The sequence below is a fragment of the Corylus avellana genome, chromosome 3 (assembly GCF_965113065.1).
Source record: "Corylus avellana chromosome 3, dhCorAvel1.hap1.2, whole genome shotgun sequence".
Lineage (NCBI taxonomy): Eukaryota > Viridiplantae > Streptophyta > Magnoliopsida > Fagales > Betulaceae > Corylus > Corylus avellana.
Window position 1 is genome coordinate 23,819,019 of NC_142492.1, and position 22,754 is coordinate 23,841,772.

Sequence of the window (22,754 nt, forward strand, 5' to 3'; positions counted from 1 at the left end):
TTAAGCGTATTTTCATCATTATGAGGAATATTGACAACTTTTTCGTAGTTTGGGGAGAAATATTGTCATAATTGAAAATGTTAGTGGCATTATCAAGTGAATTGTAGTTTAAGGGAGATATGTGGACTTCTCCCAAAAAATGACCAACAAATATTTGAAATAAAATATGTTCAAAAAATACATAAAGAAAACAAAAATTGCTAGGGTAGTCATGCCACCTGCTTTGACCAAATGGAGGGTGGCTTAACCACCTCTAGCTAAGACTACGAGGCTTCAATTGCAACTTAACCGAAGGATTATGTGAAATGCGCATACGGTATGAAATTACGTGGCTGCTAATAGAAAAGAAAAGGAGAATTTATCCATTAATTAGAAAGAATAAGCTATTGAATTAACCAAAGTTTAGCTAAATTTAATCTAAAAACCTCACTTTTGCTATTTTAACTAATCACTTTCCAAAAACACCACACATCTAACTTTCTAAATATATATTTACTTCATTTGAATTTATTTTTTATTCTTTCTTTATTTTTATTATTCTTATGATAGTTACAATGTATTCTTACGGAAATTCAACCCTAAAATTAAAATCAAATTGTATAATAATTTAACTTAGCCGGATCCCTGTGAAAATTCCTTTAAATTCCATTAAAAAAGAAAATCAAGATTAAGTAGCCCAACCAACAACCCAACCGTAGCTTAATACAACTCACTAAAACAAAGCCCAAACAAATTTAATTTCTAATTTTTGGTTTATAACGTATTTTGATTACTCCAAATCCACTTGTATGATACCCAAGATTGAGTCCAAATTTGGAAGAGAACCCAAATAAGTTTGGTGCACATTAGCACCCATTATTTATATTAATTTTTATAAGCTAATTTACATAATATTTACAATTAATTAATTTAGTTTCACCTTGTATATAATTCATGTAGGATTTAGCACACATATATTTACAATTCATCAATGTGGAATTAATTTTCATAATCGGAAGTAACATAGTGATAAAATAGACATTATATTATAGTAGACTTATATTTAATATGAATTAAATTTCATTTAAAATTAATTTAAATTAGTTTTGTTATTAGTATTTTTAGATTAGAGATAAACATGCCTCTATTTATATTTCAATTATCTAGTTATTTATTTGAGGAATACAGCCCCAACTTGGGGGCCAACTTTTTTCATATTTTTTAATTTAAAAAAATAACAAAATTAAAAATTAAATTTTTTTTTGAAGCAATCATTTTTATTTTGGTCCTTCTTTTATTTTTAGTATTTTTTTTTAAAAAAATAACAATTTTATTTTTCTTCATGATAATGACTTTTTTTTTCATAAACTTTTTTAATTTTTTAAATTAAAAAATGAAAAAAAGTTTCTTAAATAAACTTTTTTTTTTTTTTTTTAAATTAAAAAATAAGGTAAAAGTTGGTCTCAAGTTGGACAAAATAGTTGGGCCTTTAGCATTTTTCCTAATTATTTTAAAGTCAATATTGCATTAGTTATCTACGGGCTTATCTCAAAGTGAGTGTATAAGAGTTATACTTCAAGTCTAAGTCGTTATAATGTTTCTATTTAAAAGATTATATTTTAATAAAAAATATCAGAAAATTAATCTCAAACCTTGAGTTTGAAAATTAGTTTTTAGGTTTTCTCAAAATCTAAAAAGTTTAGGTTCCATCAGAACTTAAATTATATCAGGTCTTGTTGTCATGATATAAATTAAGTATTTAAGTTTAAATACCAAAAAAATAATATAACCCTTCACACCATATAATTTTTATTCTTTTAGCAAAATGCCCTAATTGATAAAATCACCTGAACAACTATTTTAGTTGGTCTTAGACTCCTGTGTCGAATGTTGTATTATAATTATTGGAGTTTGCCATTCAAGTTTTTTTTTTTTTTTTTTTGTAAACTTGCCATTCAAGTTAAATGGTGTTGATATATAAGACAAAGATAATATTCCATTGATCTAAGTATATTCCATGGATTTATTTAAGTATGACGAAAAGGATAAATGATAATCACAATGCTGCGACGGATTGTGTTGAAAAGTATCTTTCTATGCTGTCAAATAACCAATTAATAAACTTATCCAACATCTAGAAACATTTGCTCTAAGATGCTATAGCAAAAAAAAGAAGAGATCTTTTATGTGCATGTGCATTTTTCGTTATAGGAATTATGGTATGTTTGGTGAAATCTTTATAGCCTGTTCCCTAAGAACAGTATTTTAAGAACCCTTTTTCTAGCTTTCTCAAACATGGAAAACTCACAGAAAAATACTAGTTAAACAAAAAGAATTTTCAGACGTAGTCCACCACTAACACACTTTCTAAAACAAATTAACAACCAAAAAAACTCTTTTTTTTATCATTATTTAAGTACGTAATTAATAAGAAAAGTCATGAATTAACGTGCGCTGAGGTTAACGTTTACCCACAAGTTTCTCCCTAAATTGGTCCAGGAAAAATTCCCTTGGCTCTCTGATCATTCCACGCTTGAATCTGCACAAATAAGAATTATTCTTTAGTCTTACGCTTGACAGCCACAATCAAACCATAAGAATTCAACGTACATAAATTCAATGAGAAACAAGAGAAATATGGTTAATTACAAATTGAAGATTTTGTACCCATTCAACTGGACACAACGATCGGTAATAGCCTGCAAACTTCCCGCACTCAAGGGCATTTTCATATATATATATATATATATATATATATATATATATATATATATATATATATATATAATGCTATAAGTCTTCCTAAAGTCATCTCAAATGTGATGTACCTTTTAAAATCACTGTTGAATTTGATATGTGATTTTTTGACTTTTGATCTATTGGTAATTTTAAAAGACACATTACATTTGGATGACTCTAAGAAGACTTATAGCATTACTATATATATATATGAGAAATTTGGATTTCGTCCATGATTATCATATATAATTGGATGATATATGTGTTAAAATAATGGTTAAGTGATTAAATTTATCTCTTTTTATTATCTTAAGCTTTTGGGACAATTGATAATTTAACATGGTATCAAAGTTAAAAGTCTTGGGATCAAACCTTAACTCCATCAAATCACCATTTTAGGATAAGTGGTGATTTAACATGGTATCAAAGCCAAATGTTATAAGATTGAACCTTGACTCAGTTAATTCACCATTTAAATTAAATATTCCATGTGTTGAGCCTCACTTATTAAAAGGGAGTTTGAGCCCATACGTGATGGAAAGTGTTAAAACTAATGATTAAGTGATTAAATTTTTCTCTTCTTATAAGCTTAAGTTTTTGGAATAAGTAGTGATTTAACAATATATGTTGGGTGTTGGGTGGTTTTAAGTGAAGTAAGGCTTTCTCTGATCATTTAATAAAAGTGATCGACCACCAGCCCATTCCATAACCGATCCAATGTGGATTAACCCAACAATCTTCCTCACATATCGGGCTCTAAGTCAGAGTGGAGATAACTCATTTCTCCTGTGAGCTAAGATTTGTTAGTTTAACATGGACTCCGATACTAGTGTTAGGTGGTCTTGAGATCTCTCACCCCAAAAAGCTAATTTAAGAGCTAAGGCTTTCCCTCTCTTATAAACTAACTATAAATGTCATTAATTTCCACAACCGATCGATGCGATATGAAAATAAAAATGAGTCCTCAATATTTAAAAAAATTAAAAAAAAACTCTGATCTAAGTGCTAATTTTTTCCTTCTTGTATAGCAGTCAGTACAATAATCAATATAAGTAAACAAATGAAATAAATAAAGAAGACCTCGTCGTCTTCTTTGGTCGTGTCCTTGCTTTTTGTGTCGTTGTTATTGTTGGTAGGGTGGTAAGGGGGTGGAGAGACGGTGCCATATTCATGAGCAGGCCTGGGAGCTTGCTCACCCCGGGCCACCTTGTTCACGTCTCTGGCTCTCATCTTGTCGTGAGCATCCATGTTCGCCGCCGACGTGGCTGATCTCTAGCTTTCTTCTTCTTCTCTGTGTATACGTGTGTTAATGTCTCTGTTCTAATATTTTTGGAAATTATATTATATTATTGCCTGCACAAACTTAAAAAAATGCGAGAAACATTAATTACGTTGTAAAATTACACTCTTGGTTCACATAGTGAAGCCACGTTGAAATGGAGAAGACACTTGTTGGTAGGTTTGTGACGTGTCTGTACGTAGCAGAGACTGCACACAACTGGAATATTGCTGTACTCATATATATATATATATATATATATGGAGAATAATTTCTATAGGGTCTTGGCACAAACCAAGGCCTTTGTGCCATCCAATAAGAAGGCAACACATCAATGTTGAACACTATAACAAAAATATAGTGTTCCACCTAATCTTTTTTTTCTAGAATACCTAAAACAAAATACCTTATAGAATAACCTTTTCATATTTTTCTTCAAAATCACTATAGCCACCAACCTGCCGTCGGAGACACTACCGGAGACGCCGCCGGAGACGTTGCACGACGCCGGCCGATACAGAGAAAGCCAGAGATGACGGATACTTCATTTACAGAAAACACCGGGTAAGAACCAAGCTCATCCTCCCTCTCTCCGGCGCCCCTCTCTCACTAGCGGCAATTGAGAAATTTTTTTTTCTCTGTTGCTGCTGAGAGAGTCTCCCTGATCTCCCTTTCTCTCTCACACACACACTGGCAGCAGAGAAATTTTTTCTCTGCTGCCGGTGCTTTCTCTGTACCGGTTGGCATTGTGCGTTGTCTTCAACGGTGTCTCCGGTTGCAGGTTGGTGGCTGGGGTGGTTTGGAGAAAAATATGAAAAAGTTATTCTATAAGGTGTTTTGTTTTAAGTATTATAGAAAAAAGATTAGGTAAAACACCATATTTTTGTTATAGTGTTCCACATTGATGTGTCGCCTTCTTATTAGAAGGCACAAATGCCTTAGTTTGTGCAAATATCATATAGAAGTTATTCTCATATATATATATATATATATATATATATATATATATATTAGAGCTACCGATCAGTGAAATAATAAATTAATCAAATCTTTGTAAGTGATTTTTTATCTTTTATTTCAACTGAAAATTTATAATTAATCTGCAAATTGAAATACTCTATTAATAGGTGTACTGGATCCTTGATAAATATTGTGACCGAGAAATTTGACTTTATCATGAAATAATTTATTTTGGTTGTAGAAACAACTAGACAGTTTTGTTTTATTATTTGATCAATATTTTTTCTAAATATTTCCAATGTTGGTCGATTGAATCGGTTAATATCAACACAATATCTATATAAACGACTGAAAAGTTGGTAAATGGTACAAAGTTATCATTCATAATATTCTGAAATTTACTAAGGACATTTTTAATTCATAGGGTAAATTAATAATGGTATAAAGTCATCATTCATAATATTTTGAAATTTACTAAGGAAATTTTTAATTCATATGACATTCCATTTGAAATGGCTACATACAAAAACAAAATTTTATACTTTATCTTTTTCATTAGCATCCCATTCGTCAAGGCGGCCACCATCAGCGGTGGCCATATCATATATTCTAAGAACCCTTGCCTAATTAAAGGCTAAACACTTACATGGACAAGACCTCAATCAATTATTTCTTTAGAGAATAAATGTAAAGATTTATACTCATAATTAATAGTTTTTTTTTTTTTTTGACATGCTCACATAAGGGAAGGGAGAGGAGAAAATTCGAACTAGTGACCTCTGCTTCATGAGGCGTGGTTTACAATCGATTGAGCTACCCCTTAGAGATATAATTAATGGTATTGTTCGTTTATTCATAGATAGAAAACAAATTCATACTTCTTAATTATTATACAATATATACAATTGGTCCATACCATCAACTTCATTTTTTTCCCCCATTAAATTGTTCTTTTTAATCCCAAAATAAATGTCAATTCCTTAGTTTGATGACACTAATTATTACCTTTAAAGATATTTTTAACAAAATTGTATCAGATCAAAATTCTAAATGAAATGTTGACCTTGACACAATTGGGAGAATGCACGTAGGATGTTACTTCAATCGCAATTGCGAAACATTTTCAATTCAAATATTTTTTTTGTTTTCTCATGAGTGTTTTCCCATTAAAATCAGAAGAAAAAGAAATGGACCAACACTTACCTAACACTTGCCCCAGGCCCCAGTGAAAGCCGGCCTAATTTTTGGCAACTCTTGTATACCTTCAAGAGGCCACATTATTTAATTACGTGCCCAAAAGCCATATCAGAACAAAAAAAAATAAAAGGTACAAACATGTTTGATGTACCGAATTATGCCCAATTTCTTCAAAATTTGATTCAATATGATGTGATCACAACACCAATCCTTCCTATAAAGTCTCATTCTTACCCATTAATTTCTCAAATAACTCATCGATCAAAGAGAAGAATAACAAGAAAGAAAAAAACCCATGAATCCCTTGTCTTCAATTTGCATAATTATTTCTTTTCTCTTGCTCTTCCAATGTTTGGAGGGCAGGAGTAGTACTATAATCCTTCCTTCTTGCCAAGAAGCAGCAAAGAGCGACCCAAATTTGAGCTACAAGCTTTGCTTAGCAACCCTTGGAGCCAATCTAAAGAGCCAAAACGCAAGCTTTGAAAAGCTAGTGGCTATCTCAATTGGGTTAAGCATATCCAATGCAACAAAAATTGGTTCAAAGATTTCAAAGCTTTTGAAGGGCCAAAGCTTCGACATGTAGGCCAAGAGTTGCCTAAACGACTGCTTTCAACTTTATATGGATGCTGTCTCTTCTTTGAAAGATGCCACGAAAGCTTTGAAGTCTAGAGATTTCGCCACAGCTAATATAGAGGTGAGCTCTGCCATGGATGCATCAATCACTTGCCAAGATGGGTTCAAGGAGAGGAAAGGTCAAGTGTCTCCTCTGACAAAGGATAACCAGACACTACAAGCAATATGGTCTTTAGCGACCAAACAAATAGCGGCGACCCAAAAGTCGCCGCTATTGAGGGGTCATTACCGGCGACTTTTTTTAGTTGCCGCTAATGATCCATTAATAGCGGCGACATGTGAGTCGCCGCTAATAGTCGACACTAAAAACCAAAAAAAAATTTATTTAGCAGCAACAACAATAGCGGCGACTAGAAGTCGCCGCTATTAAGCATCATTAGCGGCGACTCTGCGGGGTCGCCGCTATTAAACAACAATAGCGGCCACCCTTATCGCCGCTAATAATACACCAAACAGCGGCGACGTTAGGGTCGCCGCTGATGAGAGTCAACAGCGGCGACCCTGAACAGTCGCCGCTAATAAGTGGTCATTAGCGGCGACTCTACAGTTGCCGCTATTGACAGAGGAAAAAAGTAATTAAAATTAATTAGCGGCGACCCAAAAGTCGCCGCTATTAATGGGTCAGTAACGGCGACTAAAAAAGTTGCCGCTATTGACACGGGAAAAAGTAATTTCAATTAATTAGCGGCGACCCAAAAGTTGCCGCTATTAATGGGTCATTAGCGGCGACGTTTTTAGTGGCCGCTAATGACTCCTCAATAGCGGCGACTATAGGAATGGCCGCTATTGACACGGGAAAAAGTAATTTCAATTAATTAGCGGCGACCCAAAAGTTGCCGCTATTAATGGGTCATTAGCGGCGACGTTTTTAGTGGCCGCTAATGACTCCTCAATAGCGGCGACTATAGGAATGGCCGCTATTGACACGGGAAAAAGTAATTTCAATTAATTAGCGGCGACCCAAAAGTTGCCGCTATTAATGGGTCATTAGCAGCGACGTTTTTAGTGGCCGCTAATGACTCCTCAATAGCGGCGACTATAGGAATGGCCGCTATTGACACGGGAAAAAGTAATTTAAATTAATTAGCGGCAACCCAAAAGTTGCCGCTATTAATGGGTCATTAGCGGCGACATTTTTAGTGGCCGCTAATGACCCCTCAATAGCGGCGACTATAGGGATGGCCGCTATTGACACCACAAAAAATAAAAATAAAAAATATATATATATATATATATATAAATATTGGGGCGATGCTATTGATCCTACATATATAATAGAAAAAATTATTTACCAAAAATTCACCTCGAATCCTCCGATAATATGTCATTATTTCTTTTATATTAATTATTGGTGAATTTTTTCTATTTTTCTATTCTTATTTTATATAAAAAATCAATATTTATTTTTTTCTTTTAAAGAAAACAAATTCTCCTATTAATTATTATTGAAGTTTTCTATTTCTTATTCTTATTTAAACGTTTGATCGAACAATTGACCGATCTTGGTGAATTAATTCGATTGATCGTGATAGGATCAAATGATTGATCAAACATCCGATCGATCCAGGTGAATTAGTTTAATTGATCGTGATATGATCAAATGATCAATCAAACATCGATCCTATGAATTAGTTCGATTGATCGTGATGGGATCAAATGTTTGATCAAGCATCCAATCGATCCTAGTGAATTAGTTCGATTGATCGTGATAAGAACAAATGATTGATCGAACATCCGATTGATCCTAATGAATTAGTTCGATTGATCGTGATAGGATCAAACATTTGATCGAATCCTCCGATCGATCATAATGAATTAGTTCAATTGATCGTGATAGGATCAAACGATCGATCATAATGAATTAGTTCGATTGATCGTGATAGGATCAAATGTTCGGTCAAACATCTGATTGATCATAATGAATTAGTTCGATTGATCGAGATAGAATCAAATGTCCGATCGATCCTACTGAATTAATTCAATTGATCATGATAGGATCAAATTATCGATTAAACATCCGATCGATCCTACTAAATTAATTATATTGATCGTGATATGATCAAATGATCGATCAAGCATCCGATCACTCTTAATGAATTAGTTCGATTGATCGTGATATGATTAAATATTCGATCAAACATCCGATCGATCTTAATGAATTAGTTTGATTGATTGTGATATAATCAATTGATAGATCAAACTGGATACAATTAAAGGTTCAATCGAATACTCAATTGAACTGTAAACTTTTTACATTATCTTAGTGCCTTAGTTATATTGATTTTATATTCTTTTTGAATTTTGTATTATTTTATAATTAATTATAAGATAAATATCAACTTAATGATCTTTATCATAAAAATTTATTAAACGGAAATTTTTAGTTAATATTATAATAATAAAAACATATTACAAGAGAAATTTTTTTTAAAAAAACTCTAAATAAATAAATAAATAAAAATTAAAAAATTGTAGGAGAAAGTCCACATAACCCCCTTAAACTATCATTCAATTGACAATGTCCCCCCTAAACTTTCAATTGTGACAATGTCCCCCCCAAACTACCAAAAATTGTCAATGTTCCCCCCAATGACGAAATTACCTATAGTAAAATATAAACAAAAATACTAAAACTTTTAGAAAAAATCTAAAACTAACAAAAAAAAATCCAAACTTGGCCAATTTTTTTTTTTTAAAATCAATTTTATAAGAAAAAAATTTTAAAAATTTTGATTTTGATTTTTTTATTTTTATAAATATTGAAAATTTTCGTTTTTTTATTTTATTTTATTCTTGTTCTATAATTTTATTTAAATAAAAATTTATGTTTAAAAAAATAAAATTTTCGCTTAATAAAATGAAATTTTTTGTTTTTTAAAACTAAATTAAAAAATAGTTAAATATTATTTTTAAATTAAAATTTTCGTTTTTAAAAAAAATCAATTTTTTTTTTAAAAAATTTATAGAGATATTTTTGTCTTATTGAGAAATCTATAGGGGCATTTTTGTCTTATTGCTAGCTTTGGGGGGGACATTGTCAATGTTTTGGTAGTTTAGAAGGGACATTGTTACAATTAAAAGTTTGGGGGGGGACATTGTCAATTGGGTGGTAGTTTGAGGGGGGTACATGGACTTTACCCAAAATTGTAAGTATAATTTAAAAAAATAAAAAAATAAAAAAAATAATTGAGCTCATTAGCGGCGACTAAGGTCGCCGCTAATGAGTGCGCATAAAAAATTGGCGCCAGCTATTTATATTGGCGCGATTTCTTAAATTTTCAGACATGTTTTATTTTTTTATTTTTTTTTTTTTTTTTTGGATCAAAATCCCTCATCGATCAGCTCTGTTTTTAGAAAGCTCTGTTTTATTTTCAGCTGTATTTTTCATTTTTCAGACCTCCCCATCAGTACTCTCTCACTCTCACTCTCTCTCTCTCTCTCTCTCTCCGGCGAACGTTTCTCTCTCTCCGGCAGCTCTCTTTCCGGCGCACTCAACTCTCTCCGGCAGCTCTCTCTCCGGCGCACTCAATTCTCTCCGGTAGCTCGATCTCTCTCCGGCGTACCTCTCTCCGGTATGAGTTTCTCCTAAATGCTTGCCTCCCGGACAACATTCACTTTTTCTTTAGGAGTTTGATCACTACTTTTGTTGTTCTTCAAAAATGATGCAGGTTCATTTGATTCTTATTTTAAATTTCAAAATATTAAAGGACTATACAATGATAATCTGGGATTCATCTGAAAACAGATCGACGATTATTACCAAATATAGTCATCTGAAAATATTTGCTGATTGCAAATATAGTCATCTGAATCCTTTTTCTTTAATGGTAATGAGTGGCTTTGAATCTTGATGCCTTGTGTTTCTTGAGGGTTTGAATTTGGGAATCTTCTTGGTGGGTTTAAGGGTGGAAAATTTTTAGCAACTTTTTGGGTTTGTCTGTGAACAGCTGGGTGGTTTTTGGGGGCAGAAGATTAGAGGGGTTGACCTAATTTAGGTGTCTGGTAGGGGGATTTCTTTTGGGGCTGTGGCCTGTGGGATTAGATTTTGGTCATTATTAGAAAGTGGGTATATGTTAATGGAGTGGTTTTAGGTTTTTGATGGGTTTTGGACTTGGTTTTTGAAGGCATATGCGTGGTTCTCTTAAATCTACTGGTAGATTTGGGGCAGTTTTGCTGGAAAATTTAGTGGGATTCTGCAAATTCAAGTGCTGTTTCCTTGTGATTTTTGTTTGTGTAGTTTGTCTGTAGCTGGTTCTTGGTGGGGGTTATTGGGTGTTATTGGTTGGTTTTATTATGTGGGTTTGTCTTAGTTTTACATTCCAAGTTGTGATTTTGATGGAATTTGTAGATTTGAGGTAGATTTCCCTTTTTCAAATGTGGGAATTTTACTACTCGGGAAGGTTGTTGCAAATAAGAACCTCTGCTGTTTGATGGCAAAGTATTCCAATTAGTTGGTTCACCACTCCTGGAAATGCTTCTGAACAGCTTCACATGATCTATTCTTAGCAGTATGCTATAGGACCCGACTTTCCAGTCTGTTGTTCTACTCGAAGTCTACAAAATCAGGATTATTTTCGCAAATTCCTTTATAAAAACTGCTATGCTAAAAAAATATTTGCAATCAGCAAATTCCAGATGACTATATTAAAGGACTAAATTAATAATCGTCGATCTGTATTTGAAAATATTTACTAAATTACTAAAATATTTGCAATCAGCAAATTCCAGATGACTATATTAAAGGACTAAATTTAGTCATCTGAAAACAGATGACTAAATTTCAAAATATTAAAGGACTATACAATGATAATCTGGGATTCATCTTATTTTAAATTTCAAAATATTAAAGGACTATATAAAATATTCTTATTTTGTGTGTCTGTGTTTATTAGTGTTTGATTTTTGTTTCTTGATATTGTTGGTTGTATCTTTGTTGTTCAGCGTTTGCTGGATAGTTTGTAATGTGTTTGGGTGCTAATAAAGTTCCTATTCATTAAAAAAAAAAAAAAATCAATTGACTGAAAGATTATTTTATTGCTAGATAGTTTGTAATGTGTTTTGTATTGCTATCAAGACGACATCTCCTTAGCCTTTTGGTCAAGCTACTATGAGACCGGATTATATTTTATTCATTTTTCATTTATTTCTAATATTGTTTTAGGTGTTTGTAAGGATCCCCACCGGCCCCCTCCTATTTCAGTTTTATTTCTATTAATAGTACTATAGTTGTTAAATTATATTATCATAGTTCAGCTTTGTGTTAAATTATTATATAATTACTGTACAAAATAATCATGACTATATATCGAGGCAAAAGAACTCTGTACATGTTTATCGCTTTATACCTTTCTTTCTTTTTTCTTTTTAATTTTTAAGTTAATTACTTTATCCCTTTCATTAATTAATTAAATATACTGGTTGCTTTGTCACTAAATTAATCCTTTGCTACAGAATAAGTCCAAACACTTTTTCTAACTTGTACATGTGTTGCATTGATTTGCCTGTTGTTCAAGCTGAAACAATATATCAACTTAGGTTAATTAATATTGAAAGGAGGATTTGAATTTATGAACAACTTAATTTGAATTTATCACCATTCTTGGCTTCAATTTCAAAAAAAATAGGTTTGATTAAGATCCATTCTCTTTATATTAGTATTGAAACAAACGAGGCTTTTGGATTTGGATGGGGGTGATGTGACATTCAATGATATCAGTAAGCATTTAAAGCAAATGACTTTAATGAGACAAAGCATAATTATCAGATATTCCGTATGGATTAGGTGGATATATTTATAGAATAAAAGTTTGAGCAAAATGGATGAAAAGGTAGATTATAAAAAGGTCAAAAAAAAAAAATTAAAAATTAAAACATGTAAACGTGTATGGTGATCAACGCCACAAAGATGTCAGTTTCATTGCAGAAACTAACATCTTTTTCAAGCCTCAATGAAGACAGAGGTAAAATTTATAGAATGAAACCATTTGTAATTATAAAATTACAAATATCCGTTTTATATGGGCTTTGTCCTTTAATATCAAACCATTCCATAAACTGCAAATTATATATATGTCACGCATGAAAGAAGATGACATCTTTTACAACTACAAATAAAAGATGTCAGTTTCTTGCACAAGATGACATCCAATGATTTAATGTCATAACCCTTATGTATCTTAGATGTTGGTAAATAGTTCCAAGTTGAATAGTTTCATATTATAGAGGTAACGTTTATCTTCTCTAAACACGCTTGTGATTAAATGTAGGGAAAGAGTAACTTGTGATAGTGACATTGAGATGGATAAGAGTTGGATGCAAGAACCTATTCGATGTTCAGATCGATATCTAAAAGGACTTGAAGAATTCTTTACAATGGCGCGTCCATGTGTGGATGTAAATGGTATTATGAGGTGTCCATGTCGTGATTGTGCAAATCGATATTTTCATCATATTGAATTGGTGGAGAGTCACTTGTATCTACATGAAATTGATCGCACATACACTTGATGGATATTTCATGGGGAAGAAGATCCGTGTAATATAAATGTGACTGCTAACTTACACACTAATACAAATGCGAGGATAGAGGAGGTTGATGAGATCCAAGAATTGTTAGGCGATGTTCAAATGGGGACATTTTTGGAAGCCAACATAGGTGAATCCTCTACTAGTCGGGGTCCAACAACTGACAATCACGAACATAGAACTGGTTTTGGTCGATTATGGGAAGATGGCATGGGTGAACTTTATCCAGGCTGTGATAAATTTACAAAAGTAGCTTTTATTTTGAAGATGCTTAATATAAAGACGATTTGCAACATAAGTAACAAGGCATTCAATATGATTATTAAGTTGATAAAGGAGGCCCTTCCTGATGGAGAGACTTTGCCATGCTCCTACCGAGCAGCAAAGCGATATTGCCGGGACTTGAGTTTTGGTTATGAGTCTATACATGCATGCCAGAATGATTGTGTGCTTTTTTGGAAGGAACATGCTGATAAAGTACAATGCCCAACATGCAACACTTCAAGATGGCGTTGTGTTAAGGGTAGCGGCAAGAAAATTCCTCAAAAGGTCTTGCGGTATTTCCCAATAAAACCGAGGTTGCAACGATTGTTCATGTCGAAAGATATGGCCAAAAATATGAGGTGGCACAAAGATGAACGAAAAGATGACGGCAACACTCTAGGACACCCAGCCGATGGTCTTGCATGGAAAGAGTTTGATAAAGAACATGAATGGTTTGCTCGTGATTCCCGCAACGTGCGACTTGGTTTGGCAAGTGATGGTTTCAACCCATTTGGTAATATGAGTACCACATATAGCATATGGCCAGTAGTATTAATGCCGTACAATTTACCTCCATGGATGTGTATGAAGGATCCAAATATGATATTGTCCTTAATTATCCCTGGTCGCACTGCACCTGGAAACGACATTGATGTGTATTTGCGGCCTTTGGTTGATGATTTGCATGAATTATGGAATGAAGGTGTAACCACTTACGATTCTTTGACTAAAGAGACATTTCAGTTGCATGCAGCGTTACTATGGACCATAAACGATTTTCCTGCGTATGGAAACTTGTCTGGTTATTCTACGAAGGGAAAACTAGCATGTTCGGTATGTAACAAGGATACAATGTCTTATAGGTTGAAGTATGGGTCTAAAGAGTGTTACATGTGTCATCGTAGGTGGCTTCCTCAAGACCATGTGTGGCGACAAGAAAGAGAATTGTTCGATGGTACAGAGGAGCATAGATTGGAACCTGAAGAAATGTCCAGAGATCAACTGTTGCAACAACTAATACATGTTGAACATGTGCAGTTTGGGAAACATATTGGGAACAAGAGAAAGCATCGCACAAGTGGTGGTGATATAAATGTGTCGAATTGGAGGAAGAAAAGTATTTTCTTTAAGTTGCCTTATTGGTCAACATTGAAATTACGACACAATTTAGATGTCATGCACATTGAGAAGAACATATGTGATAGTATCTTGGGTACATTGATGAATATTCCTGGGAAGACAAAGGACACAGCCAACGCACGAAGAGATTTACGTGAGATGGGTATACGTAAAGAATTGCACTTGCAGACAAATGGTGCAACCACCAAGATGCCAGTTGCGGCGTACACTTTGACAAGAGATGAGAAGAACCAGTTATGTGAGTGGCTGAAATGTGTAAAATTTCCTGATGGGTATGCGTCTAACATTGGTCGATGTGTGAACAAGCTTCCTGGCAGGATATCGGGAATGAAAAGCCATGATTGTCATGTTTTCTTACAGCGCTTACTTCCTGTTGCGATCCGTGGAAAATTAACGCCTGAAATAGAAAAAACATTGATTGAGATGAGTAATTTTTTTACGCAGTTATGTGCTTCGACATTAAAAGTAGATATCTTGAAGCAAATGAAGGTCGACATTGTTGTGATTCTATGCAAGATGGAACAAATATTTACACCAGCATTTTTTGATGTTATGGTCCATCTAGCGGTTCACTTACCTCGAGAGGCTGAGCTTGGGGGACCGGTACAAAACCGTTGGATGTATCCAATGGAAAGGACACTTGGTAAACATAAGAGGAAGGTGCGAAACAAAGCGCGACCAGAGGCTTCAATTGCTGAGGCTTATTTAGTTGATGAGTGTTTGACGTTTTGCTCCATGTATCTTCGTGGGATTGAGACAAGATGGAGCCGTGAAGAGTGAAATGCTGACGGCTGTATGGAAGAAACGGAACAAGGCCTCGATGTGTTCTTTCAGCGAGTTCGACCATTGGGTGCGGCAAAATATATGACACTTGATGAGAACATTTTTGCGAGGGCTCGATGGTATGTACTTAGCAATTGTAAGGAAACAGCTTCATACTTGCAGTAAGTGTATAATTGTGGGTTCCTTATCCGATTCTCTTTTGTTTAATCATGACACTAGATGATTACTAACGACATACACTTTTCTACGCAGTGAACACTATCAGATGATCGAACGGGAAGGTGGCCATGACATTGAGAAGAAGCATGAGGCCACATTTGAGCGCTGGTTTCGAGATAATATATACAGTGGTGGGCGTAATGCAGAAAATGTCCCAGAACAATTATATCATCTTTCACTCGGGCCTGATCGTCAAGTTAGATCGTATAGAGGTTGCATTGTGAATGGGGTTAGGTTCCACACAAAAGAATGTGCAGAAACTCGTACTACCCAGAGTAGTGGTATTGTTGTGAAAGGTGGGTACAACACGTCAGACAATGAGTACTATGGTGAGTTGAAGAGCATTTTTGAGTTATGTTACCCTGGCCGAAATCGGGTGTATCTGTTTGAGTGCAATTGGTGGGACACTGGGAGTAATACGCGGGGAATAAGAAAGGAACAAGGTTTTACAATTGTGAATACCTCTCGTAAATGGTATGAGTCCGACCCGTTCATATTAGCATGCCAAGCTGCGCAAGTGTTTTACTTGAGTGATCCTAAATTTGGTGGCAGTTGGAAAGTAGCACAGACGCTGACCAATAGAAACACATACTATAATCCAACAGTGGTAGGGGAAGATAATGAGAATGGTGACCAAGGAACCAACAATGAGGTATACCAGGAAAATGAATGTGTTGGGGGTAATATTGCAATTGTTGAAAACTCTACTATGTTACGTAGAGATGATTCGACAATACCTATTGACGAATTATATGTGCAACTTGATGCAAGCATGTTCATTGACGATAACCCTTCGATTGAGGAGCACAATACTAACTCTGATAGTGAAGAAGAGTTAAGTAGCAACTATGACACAGAATCTGAGCACACAGAGAACTCTGAACACGAACAGTCATCCTCAAGCAACAATGATACAGAATGATCAAGTTGGAATTGGATTAACAAATTGTATGATGTGTTGCTACTCATATTTTATTTTTAGTTTTTATTTTTCTACATATTGACCACTTATGTGCAATTAACTAAATTAAGTATATGAATAATTTTTTTTGTCCAAACCATATAGCATGCAATATTATGGTTATATGACTGATCCATATTTATTTTGTGTTGTTTGCAGATCTATCAGAACAACTACAAATGGTGATAGGGCAAAGCCAAGGGCGTGGCCGAGTCCAAGGTCGTGGTCAACTCCGAGGTCAAGGCCGAGGCCTGTGTCATGTTGAGGATCGTGATAGGCCGACTCTTGTTGATGTTGATGATGATATGGACATGCTATCACCGGTGACCCTCGATTCGGCGGAGGGCCATAGCCATTCTTCCCATGAGCGGTCTAATGACATACCCTCATCGGGAGTTGCACCCACTGCAAGCTGTAAGTGAATATAAAATCTTTTTCCTATTAGTTTGTTGCATACATTGTGCGAACTTCTTTTCCAGATACAACTAACTACGTTTTCATATGTTGATTAATAGCTAGCACGTCTGTTAGACGGCCAAGGGGTCAGAACAAGAATTCCAAGGTTAATGATATGATAGATAAAGATGGTCCGCTCAATTTGGAATTCAAGGATGAGTATCTCGTACCTGTGGGCGACAATTCCGGGGCGTGGTCGAGGATAATTTCTAAGATTGTCCTTGATCATTGCGACCTCCATTATCAGAGTTGGACCATGGTCCCAGATGAAATGGTGAAAAGATTGGAAGAACGAGTGAAGGTATAAATCTCATTGTGTATGTGTATTATGTCACTTGCTACAAATAATGTGACAAACTTTTGACCATTGTTTTCGTAATTACTATGTCTCAGGGTAAGTTTGTTTTGGATCCGGAGCTACAGAAGCACAAGGATGCCTTAAAGCATCAACTAGGTAAGGCCTATAATAGGAAACGCTCCGCATTGCACCTCAAGAACTACCAAATTTATTTCAAAAATGTGGATAGCGATGATTTAGTAGCAGTGGCCAATGTTCAAGCTGAGGCGAGGGCCAATGTTCCAACTGGTATTTCTCCGGAACAATGGCCTGCTATATGTGATTCATTCGAAGTTGATATATGGAAGGTAAACACATCTTATTCAAATAGATAGTCAATTATTATTTCTAAGATTTGTATTCAGCTATAAAAAATGAAATTAATATGTTTTTTGATTGAATTTTTGTAGAAAAAATCTGAGCGAAATAAGAAAAACAGAGCAAAGATGGAAACAAATCATACCGCTGGCAGCACGACGTTCGTCAATATCATTCACAAGAAGGTAAGAATATATAGTGTTAGGCTTTTATAGTAATGTTCTTCAGTGTAACAGTTAATTATGTGTATTATGTGCAGGCAAAGAAAACTAATGCCGCACCCAATCCGATAGAAATATACAAGGACACGCACACTAACAAGGATGGGATATTTGTGAGTGAGTACGCTGAGAGTAAATATGTAAGTGAATGAAATGGGTACTCATGATGAATATGTCTAATGAACTTGCATGGCTTATTTAGTTGAGGTTTATATGGATTGTGCAGAATGAAATGGAATCAATAGCAGCAAACTCCGACAACACTAATGCCAGCCAAGAAGACATTTTCTTAAAGGTGCTAGGTGGACACCGCTCAGGACATGTCAGAGGAAAAGGTTGTGGTGCCAAACCTACCAAGTCAAATTCCTCATGCAACCAACAAAACCATGATGAATGCTTGGCTAAACAGCTAGAAACCGAAGAGAAACTAGCTGCTATGGAGGCATCATTTCAGGCCGAAATTAGGGAGTCAAAAGCATCACAAATTGCTATGGAGGCAACATTTCAGGCCGAAATTAAGGAGTCAAAAGCATCACAAGCTGCTATGGAGGCAGCATTTCAGGCCCAAATTAAGGAGTCAAAAGCATCTCAAGCTGCTATGCAAGCACAAATGGAAATGCTGCTAAAACATATAGGAGGGTAAAAGAATCTTGCCTATAACTTTTTTATTTTTTTATTTCGCACACATATCAAGTAATTGTTAGAAAGATCATTGATTATGATATGAATTCTATTATTCCTAGGATTGGAGGGAGCTCTTATGGATCTCAAGCAAGCGGAAGCAACATTTGAAAGAGTTTTTGTTGTATTTAGTTTAAGACTTTGTTTTAATATTATTAAGATTTGTATTATAGGGTAAGAACTTTAAATAGTTTGAATGTTTAAGAACTTGGAGGGTGCTTTAGTTGTACTTTGTTGAAGAAGTTTTAAAATTACAAAGATTATAACAAATTTGGTTTGTGTTAGAAGGTAAGAACTTCAAACAGTTTTTTTGTTTAAGAACTTTGAGTTAGTGAACCTCTCTTGACATGTTTATCAAGTTGAGTAAACAATGCAAGAGAGTAATATTATATAACAAGATTTCATTTTTAAGTGTATACAGGATGACATGAGTGGAAGATGTGCAAGGAGTTGTGGCGCTAAAGGACTCAAATAACAATGGGTAAGATATTTCAATCCCATTGTCATTCACTTGTTGGTGGGAAGTTAATTCCATTTAATACAAGTATATAACACTATTTTTTTTTTTTAGTGTATGTAGAATGGCTGGAGAGAAAGATAGGCAAGAAATTGTTGCACTAAAGGACTCAATTGATGGTAAGTTATTTCAAACCTATTGTCACTCACTTGTTGGTGGAAGTACTGTGAAATGTAGCGAGCGGGAGGCTTGCATGGAGTTATAAGGATGAGTAGAATGTGAATTGGAGTGTTTGGTTTTTGATTATATTTGTTTGTTGGTTTGCGTTTGTGACCTCATTAATCATATAAGCTTATGTTTGTATTTGATTGTGGTAATTAAGGCCGACGATCTTTTCTTGTCTTACGTTATTTGTTTCAGGAAAAAAGAATTGCTTTTAGTCTTAGTTAATTCTTTTTTTTATTTTTTTTTTTAGTTTGTTCATATGAATGTTTGTTTCAGATCAGTGAGCTATACCCAGTTTGTAGTTAGATCTAACAATTAGTTTGACACCCCAAGAAGGTCTCATTTGGATGGTTTTTTTAAAAAATTTTGTCTGTTTTTTGGTGAATTTTATTTTCAACATTTGTTTGTTCCACCGTTATGTGAGTGCTCTTCTTTTTATAAGAATTTGCAAGCATGTAAATAGCAAATACTAGAAGCATTTGAATAAAAGATAGTGTTATTCCTTTGCTTGATGAGATGAAGTCCTTTATTATTTTTTGGACATAGTTTGTGCTCATAGGTGAGGACTCAAACCCTTCAATATATGTAAGGTTTGTTGCTCTTAGGGTCCACAATTCAAAGGCAAGCCTTGGATTGGGTGGTTTAGTTTGATTGACTTGGCATGAGTTTACTTTTGATTATAACCTTATTGTCCGGACGTCCCCAACATGTCATTATTTTGTGTTGTTGTTTCCCTCTTTTCATTTTTTGTTTCATGATAAGAAGTGAATCCTTGAATCCACTTGTCATTCCATATGCAATGCTTGCACCAACTTGTTTTAATGGTTTACCTATTATTCCTTTGCTTGATGAGATGAAGTCCTTTATTATTTTTTGGACATAGTTTGTGCTCATAGGTGAAGACTCAAACCCTTCAATATATGTAAGGTTTTTTGCTCTTAGGGTCCACAATTCAAAGGCAAGCCTTGGATTGGGTGGTTTAGTTTGATTGACTTGGCATGAGTTTACTTTTGATTATAACCTTATTGTCCGGACGTCCCCAACATGTCATTATTTTGTGTTGTTGTTTCCCTCTTTCACTTTTTGTTTCATGATAAGAAGTGAATCCTTGAATCCACTTGTCCTTCCATATGCAATGCTTGCACCAACTTGTTTTAATGGTTTACCTATTATTCCTTTGCTTGATGAGATGAAGTCCTTTATTATTTTTTGGACATAGTTTGTGCTCATAGGTGAGGACTCAAACCCTTCAATATATGTAAGGTTTGTTGCTCTTAGGGTCCACAATTCAAAGGCAAGCCTTGGATTGGGTGGTTTAGTTTGATTGACTTGGCATGAGTTTACTTTTGATTATAACCTTATTGTCCGGACGTCCCCAACATGTCATTATTTTGTGTTGTTGTTTCCCTCTTTTCACTTTTTGTTTCATGATAAGAAGTGAATCCTTGAATCCACTTGTCCTTTCATATATATGCAATGCTTGCACCAATTAACTTTAGTTATCTCGAGCGATTTGACTATAAATAGGCTTGATGTAATTCTCATAACTGTTATATAATAACATCTATTATAAGCAGGTCCTTTTTTTTTTCTTTTTTTTTTTTTTTCTTTTTTTTTTTTTTAAATATCATTAGCGGCGACCTCAATGTCGCCGCTAATGATTTTTTTATTTTTTTACGATTATCAATAGCGGCGACCTAGATGTCGCCGCTACTGACTATCAATAGCGGCGACCTACCAGGTCGCCGCTATTGATACTAAGTAGCGGCGACATCTAGGTTGCCGCTATTGATAGTCAGTAGCGGCGACATCTAGGTCGCCGCTATTGATAGTCAATAGCAGCGACCTATAACGTTGCCGCTATTGATTATCAATAGCAGCGACCTAGAAGGTGGCCGCTATTGATAGTCAATAGCAGCCACCCAGATGGTCGCCTCTATTGACTGTCAATAGCGGCGACATTTTTGTCGCCGCTATTGACCATCATCAGCGGCGACACTCGGCCCATTTCAAGCTTTTTTTGCGGCAACAAAAAAAGTCATTAGCGGCGACTAAAAGTCGCCGCTATTGACCCATCAATAGCGGCGACCCGAAATGTTGCCGCTATTGATCATCAGTGGCGGATTAATACCAGCAACTGAATAGCGGCCAAGTGTCGCCGCTATTGATCAATAGCGGCGACGTTTTGCTCATTAGCGGCGACCCAAAGTCGCCGCTAATGAGCAAATTTCTTGTAGTGAGATGTTCTTCCAATTAACTGCATTTTCTCTTGCTTTCATCATTATGTGTCCTGGTGGATAAGCAAGCCTATAGTTTTTCTTCGTTGGATAATCATGTGGAATAATAAATATTGTCATAGCGTTTATACTTTTTGCTTTTTGGAGGACCTCTTTTAATATTAATTTTTACAATGGGAGAGAGAAAAAAAAAAAAAAAAAAAAAAAGAAAAGAAAAGAAAAAGGGAGGAGTATTACATCTCAGAATCAGAAGATATATGTGGCCCAACACAATTCATAAATGGAAGCTTCTTCAACTTACCTTCAAAAAGATTTTTTAAAAATAATTTTAGCTTTTGTCAATATATATGAAAATATTATAGATTCAAGTAATGTCTTTGGCTACATCTATAAGCTTTTTACACAATTAAATGTAACTCTTGGTAAAAGCCAATTATATTAGAAAATTTATGTGAATATGTATCATCATCTAAGCTTATAAAAAATAAAAAGTAAAAGAAGAGGTATCATCCAACATTCACACATTTAAATCAAAGCCTCGAGTTAAATGATATTTTGAAATAAATTATTGATTTAAAGGAAATGATAAGCATGCAATATTAGAATTCATAGAGTCATCATGTTATTCATTTATGAAGATGGATTATAAATTGTCAATGTTACAAATTAAAGTGACTTGTTAAAACAAAAACAAAAACAAACAAATGAATTATTACTGTTAGAATATTTTATACTATTGTCTTGCTTATCACGCTTAGCCTCTCTATATATAGAGACTTATGTAATCATCATAATAATATAGAAGAAATGTAGTCTATTATATGCTTCCGCTCCCTCTCTCTTCTCTCTCTCATTCTTCCGCTCCAATATATCAGAGATATATTTAACATGGTATTAGAGCTACTTTCTGTGGCCTCCAATAAACGTCTTTGACGTTTTCCATCGCTCCCTCCAGCGACCTCCCTTTTCCAGTCGTTGGCGCGCCGCCAAGCGGTTTTCCGCTCAAAATATTTTCCACGCCTTCAAGGCAGCCTCATCTGGAAAAATTTCTCCCAAATTCAAGCTTGCAAGGCACAGATCTATCGATTTGTGGAAGATCAACCGCCCACAACACTCCACCCGTAGCCATGCTCCATCGGCAAT

At 34.6% G+C, this 22,754-nt stretch overlaps 1 protein-coding gene and 2 pseudogenes across 1 annotated transcript; all 3 read left to right on the forward strand.

Annotated features, from left to right (window-relative positions):
* Positions 1-6,449: 6,449 nt before the first annotated feature.
* LOC148586971 (putative invertase inhibitor pseudogene) lies at positions 6,450-11,238 on the forward strand (annotated as a pseudogene).
* A 1,734-nt stretch (positions 11,239-12,972) lies between these two features.
* LOC148586972 (uncharacterized) lies at positions 12,973-15,664 on the forward strand (annotated as a pseudogene).
* Positions 15,665-17,391: 1,727 nt separating this feature from the next.
* Positions 17,392-19,064, forward strand: LOC132175705 (uncharacterized). The gene is made up of 6 exons (XM_088514429.1): positions 17,392-17,436; positions 17,529-17,780; positions 17,883-17,975; positions 18,050-18,151; positions 18,238-18,650; positions 18,755-19,064. The coding sequence occupies exons 1-6, from the start codon at positions 17,392-17,394 to the stop codon at positions 18,801-18,803; spliced, it is 954 nt and encodes a 317-aa protein (XP_088370555.1). The 3' UTR covers positions 18,804-19,064.
* Positions 19,065-22,754: the final 3,690 nt, after the last annotated feature.

Bases quoted from the DNA above. Each gene is read 5' to 3' on its own strand.
- LOC132175705 (XM_088514429.1), top strand. From the start codon at position 17,392: ATGGTCCCAGATGAAATGGTGAAAAGATTGGAAGAACGAGTGAAG. The intron at 17,781-17,882 runs GTAAACACATCT...GAATTTTTGTAG, and splicing joins TCGAAGTTGATATATGGAAG to AAAAAATCTGAGCGAAATAA. The intron at 18,651-18,754 runs GTAAAAGAATCT...TATTATTCCTAG, and splicing joins CTGCTAAAACATATAGGAGG to GATTGGAGGGAGCTCTTATG.